The sequence below is a fragment of the Poecilia formosa genome, unplaced genomic scaffold (assembly GCF_000485575.1).
Source record: "Poecilia formosa unplaced genomic scaffold, Poecilia_formosa-5.1.2 Scaffold392, whole genome shotgun sequence".
Classification (NCBI taxonomy): Eukaryota; Metazoa; Chordata; class Actinopteri; order Cyprinodontiformes; family Poeciliidae; genus Poecilia; species Poecilia formosa.
Window position 1 is genome coordinate 191,351 of NW_006800331.1, and position 5,892 is coordinate 197,242.

The 5,892-nt window shown below is 40.7% G+C and overlaps 1 protein-coding gene across 4 annotated transcripts in view; it reads right to left on the reverse strand.

Moving 5' to 3' along the window:
* Nucleotides 1–3,917, reverse strand: part of vaspb (vasodilator stimulated phosphoprotein b) — a 29,955-nt gene extending 26,038 nt beyond the window's left edge. Inside the window, exons 1-2 of one of the 4 annotated variants that reach the window (XM_007575931.2) lie at nt 3,838–3,917; nt 3,383–3,707 (exon numbers count right to left, since the gene is read on the reverse strand). In XM_007575931.2, the coding sequence (XP_007575993.1) occupies nt 3,383–3,387 (5 nt within the window). In that variant the 5' untranslated portion in view covers nt 3,388–3,707; nt 3,838–3,917. Of the gene's footprint in view, nt 1–3,382 lie in introns of all 4 variants that reach the window. The other 3 variants (XM_016662839.1, XM_016662838.1, XM_016662837.1) reach the window with 3 other exon arrangements.
* Between the last annotated feature and the right edge of the window lie 1,975 nt (nt 3,918–5,892).

The following is a 5,892-nucleotide window of genomic DNA, read 5'->3' on the forward strand; positions in this document are numbered from 1 at the left end:
CAAATTCTCTTTGTGCATTAAACAAAGAGAACCGTCTAAAGACAGTGACTGATGATGAGGTTTTGCAGGACAACCCAAAGTGGGTGGTGTCCTTTGCAAAGACATGTTCTCCCCCAAAAATATCAGCAGTTTTGACCAATTATGGTAATAAATGACAAGAACAACAGACGTCAGACAGGCTGAAATTTGCTTGTGCTGCTTACATCAAAGAAAACAATCTGACTGTGCAAGGCATGAGGCAAACAAGTGGAGACCTGAAATACCAACACCAAAACATTACACAACGGTGCAGCAAGAACATGCTGCTGTTGCAACCCTAAGGAGTTGCATCTCAGCGTCCTTACAAAGGCATAAATGCAATAACTCTGGTGCATTTCTTAAATAACAGCGAGTGGTCTGTTGGGACATGGGCTCAAGAAGAAGCGGAAGACGATTACAGCGAATCCGCTAAGGTCACAGTTTGAACCGCATTCCTATCGAGCTGATGCCAAAGGAGAGAAATGTGGTGTTGAGACACAAAAGAAACAACGGGGCAGGGCAGAGGGTGGGGCTGAAAGGGAGTGTAGGGGGGTAGCCTCCTCCTCGCTGCTTTTAACACTGATCAATAACAGGCTCTTGCAAGGGAGCAAACAAGTAGTCCGCTCCGGAATCACTTCCACTTCATGCAGAGCTTCTGAACCAACTTCAGGATGCTCAGCAGACAGAAAAACAGTGGGTGAAGCAGATGCATTACACCTGTTTCTGTGTATTATTTCTTGAGCCTGAGGCAGACGTGAGGATGGTGTCAGACGGGACGGCACTTTTCAGTCAGAGACCAATCCACAGAGTCAGCGTGGGAGTGGAGAGTCACCTCTCTGACAATAAGAGTGAATCATGATGCAAATTGATGCACTTCCTGGGCCTCTTAGCCCCCAGGATAGGAATCTGAAAGGCTGATGCAATGATCTGAATAGAGGAGTTATTGTTCACTGAGACAGTAATCCAAAGATAACAACAACAAACGCTTCTAAATCTGATATCAGTGAACCAAGATGCTCGGGATGATCAGAACCAGTTTCAGAACTGGGTCAGTAGTTGAACTATTGACCAACTGCCTGCACTTCTGTGTCAACATTTACATTCCAGAGCCACAATGAGCACTAGCAGAGCTGCATACCAGTCATTACCATTATGCAAGGTGACATGAACCCCTTTGGCCGCAGCGGGGGGCCAGTCAAAGTCGTAGTCATTTAGAGGAAGAGCTCCATTCACCAACCTAAACAGGAACTTCCTAACGCGACGTTAAGGAGGCTTCGGGTTAGCAAATACGTCTGACATGTGCGGTAAAGTCACAGGTATGTTTGTTTTATGGTTGGGGAAGTACTGTGCGCCCCCCCCCAACCCCCACAGCTTCTCCCCTTCTAACTGCAGAAGAGCAACTCAACAATCAGGCGGTTAGCTTATCTTATTGCACCATGGTTAATAACTTTATTACACACTGCTTGGGCAGAACAGCGTGCTGTCGCATTGTGTGGTTGTGTCTCCAGAGCCATGATGTCTGCGTCATGCAAGGTTCCAGCATTTCAGAATGCCAAGGTTATTATGCAACTTAGACACACACGATTATCACTGTGCCTTATTTTAAGCAAGAGCCACGTTAAATGTGCACATCTAATGCAACTCGGTGCAAGGATTTCAGGTCGCACCAGCGTTCTCACTGCACTCTGAGGTCCCAGAGAGAAATGTGTGTAAAACAAATAGAAAGACTGCCCCGGACCTGTTGTCGCCATCAAGGTTTAGGAATGTTTTGAACGGATACAGTTTTTACGTGCCTAAAATGCTGCATCGTTCTGTTCCTACAAATTGGAGTCCTTTTTTTCCTGAGACACCAAAGAACATGGTGAAGTGCTTCCCCTCTCGCTCACATGTTGCAGTACACTGGCATCAGCTGGCGGAAAAAACGCCGATATACTTTTTCTCTCTCACATACAACAAAAACAAATTGGGCCATTTGCAAATACTTCTGGTTGTGTAAAACACACAAAGTGATGAAGCTGAAAACAAAATCAAGAATACCTGCACCTTTCAAACCTGTTTGAGTAGCCTGATAGGCCAGCTAATTGCCAGGCAAATACCAGCCTGTTATATTTGTGTTATTCTAAAAATAGCAGAACTGCAAAACAGCATAATATTTTTGCACATGAAGCAGTTGAGAACTGCAACTAATTTTAACAACCGATTAGTCTGCATTGTTTTTTTTTATCTGAAATGTGCCTAAACATATTGTTAACAGAACAGAACATTGTTATAACAAAAAATTTCAAGTCTTAGGTTGAGATCAGCAAAACAAATAGAAAACACAGGACCAACCCATGAGATATATTGTTACAAATGGGGCACTGTGAAAGGCTGAACACACACACACAAAAAAAAAATTAAAAAAAAAAAAAAAAAAGAAAACTGGTCACTCAGGTTATCCCTACCAGACTCCAGTTCCTCAGTGTAACTCTCAAGGACATGCACTTTGAAAAGACAAAAGAAAAAAGGAAAAAAAAAAACAAGCAAATAAATAAATAAATAAACAAAAAAAACTGCACACTAAACTAAGTGCTAGTGGCGTTTAAATGTGAGATCAGAGCAGCTCCAGCCCAGGAGCAGAGACTTCCAAGCTTGTAATTGCCAGCAGGCGCAGGCTGTGACAGGACATGGAATTTGTGGACATGAGCTGTGTGCCTGTGGGTCTTGTTCATGGTGCTAAACTCTGCTCTCCCACACGGAGGCAAACTGCAGCTCAGGAGGGGGTAGCTTTAATGTGTGTCTATGGAATGCATGATGATGATGACGATGATATAAACAGCACATGCTGCAGATTGGTCACTTTCTTGTGGCCAATCTACAGCTCAATAAGCGCACCCCCTGCTTTGGCTCTTAGCTAGCCACCGAATCCTTTTTTATACCTTATAAATTAGACTGACCTCAGTAGTTTTTTTGCACATGAAGATGTTTAAAATCTTAGTGTTATAAGTAATCTACGAAATAATAATAATAATAATATATATATATTTTTTTAAACTAAAACGTGTTGATGTGAATCAAACTGCTTAATCTCAACCCAAAAACTTTGAACAAGTAGAAAGCTGAAGTTTCAGGAAAAGTTACTCGGTCACAAAAAAAAACTTCCTGCACAGTTTTAGCTGAGAACAAAAACAACCCAAAACCCAGCTGTGTGTTTCTGAATGAGAAACGGGAATTTAACGCGTTACAAAGCACTGCTGTCGAGATTAAACAAGCAGCTCAGACTCTTTTAACCAGCAGCCCATGAGAAAACTAGCAACAGAAACAGTGAGAAATGCTCGGCTGGAAACACAATGAAACGTGAAGGGATCCCAGCCGCTTTACGCACCTCATTGTTCGGCCAGAGTGGAGCTCCTCTCCTCGAAGGCAACTTCGGATGACTTCAGCGGTGAAGCCCGGTGTTTACAGAGTCACAGCGATGAAATAAAAAAAACTACACCGTCCAAAAGCGGAGAGGAGGAGGGGGTGGGCGAAACAGTACATCTAAAGCCGCAAACAGGGTAGTGGGGATAAAGGAGCACACCTCGACGATTTCCTGGTTCTGTGGAGCGGGAGAGGAGGAGGAGGAGGAGGAAGAGGTGGAGGAAGAGGAGGGGGTAGATACAGTAGTGAAGCGGGCTTGTCAACTCCAATAACTCTCCCACAGTGGGTTTCTACGAGAAAAAAAAAAAAAGAAGTGAAGCTGAGAAAATAGCGGCTGCCCAGAAAGCTTCACTTCCTCTTCTCCCACTTTCAGGTGTTTTTATGTTTGCAGCTGCGCTAAGAAAGGTTGAAATGATATACCTCCGCGGGGCTCTTTTTCGTTCACTCCGCGGCGCTGTCGGGTCACGGCCCTGCCGTGTGAATTCACGGGAGTCTGGCCTAACCCGCCAGCTTCAAAGTAATCCCAGGACGCATTCAAGTGTGCTTCGTAAAATTCCCTTTCACGAATTTAAACTGGGTCTTAGATTCATCTTTAAAGTCAATTTGATGTGGTAGTGCAGGTGCAGCTAAATAAACTAGAATGCCATCGAAGTAATAATTTATTTCAGCAATTCAAATAAAAAAGTGAAACTCATATAGATTTATTACACACATGTATGTGTACCTTCTGTATGACTTGCATCTAAAAAAAAGTTTTTCAGAAAATGAGAATATTATGTAAAGCCAGTGAATATATTTTTAATACAGAAATGATACGGCTAATATAGTCAAGGAAAAATCTCTGAGTGATGCCCTCCACAATCAGGGTAAATTTGCTTGAGTTTCAATGTGACGTTTCCATCTTTTGTGATGATTTGAGGAACCAAATCATCCGATTGTTTTGGTTCAACGTACTTTAGGAAGTCCTAAGTCAGCAGAGCCGTCTACCAGCAATTTGCAGAACCAATGCTTTCTTCCACTAAACTTTATGGAGTTGCTGATTTAATATTCTAGAAGGCCTTTGCTTATGTCCAAAACTACAAATACTTGTTTTGAAGGCAATGACATCACTGTGCCTGACTTTAACTCCACAGAGAATTGAATCGGCCAGGGACACGGTTAGGCCTCTCACAAAAAGCAATAAATCATTTTATTGCATGATAAATTAAAACAAGCTCCATTTTCCATTTGCATGATTTATCGTGTTTCTCATTTCTCTCTATCTTTCTACCAAAAACTGGATGGCAAAAGTCTCGAGTCTGGTGCACTGGTCTCAACTAGAACTAGCCCATTTTTGGAAGGACAGTTTTGTTTACAAAGTCTTCATAATTCCTTTCATTTGTTGTTTTGTTTATTTATTTTGGATATTTAAAATGACTTCCAGTTCCAGTGTTAAACGCTCATTAGAATTTGAAGTTAAATGATCTTTGTGAATGTGTTCTTTCATTATTATGCAATTACTATTATATTACTTAAAAATGGTATCAAAACAACAGTATTATTGTTTATCGTACGGCAAAATTTGTTAATGTGACAGGCCTAGAAACCATATCTGAGAAGAGCTGAAGACCACTGCTAAAGTTGTTTTTGCATTTGTTAACTTGACTTGTGTGACAGTTCTAGTGGTCTCTTCAGGGCCCCCTATTGATTTTTGGGGCTTTTAGTAGCTGATTGATTTGCTTATTTCTTGTGCTGAGCATAATACTGTGTTTTAAAATGAGAGCAATAATATCTCTCACATACAAATGAATTAAAACAGCACAGTACTTAATCTGTGTTATGTTTTATATTTTCCAACCTTGATGACATATAACATTTTTGGTTTAGCATATATACTGTCAGGATTTCTAGAATTTATGGTGAAATTAATCTTATGCATACAAAAATAGCAACTATTGGTCAGCACAGTTTTCAATTTAATTTTATAGTATAAGTCAATTGCTTCACTGAGATAATGGTAATTTAAAAAGTTATATTTATGTACATGAAGCTCACACTGAGTCAACTATAGCTGTGTCGACCATCCTTACTTCCTGTAAACAATATTGTTACTTTATTACAAGTACCCTTAAACTAATGGCACAAGCAAAGAATCTACATTGTCAATTCTCACAATACCTTCACGAATGGGCACCCCAAATTCCAATAGCACATGAAGGCATCATTACATGCGAGGCTGGTCCATTATAAACTCTGCACATCACCCTACTGGCTGTTTGTGAAATTTCAAGTGTATCTTTTGTGACTCTTAAATATTCCACAGAAATGCTATCTGGTAGGAATATGGATCATGTTTTTATTCGACAAAAGCATGGTCTCAGTTTGACAAATAAAATGAAAAAAATAATGTTGTATTTAAAAATATGTTAAGTTATGTTAAAAACAGATGAATAAAATAGGATTCCTCCCATGACCCAGTCCTCAGTGCTGAGACAA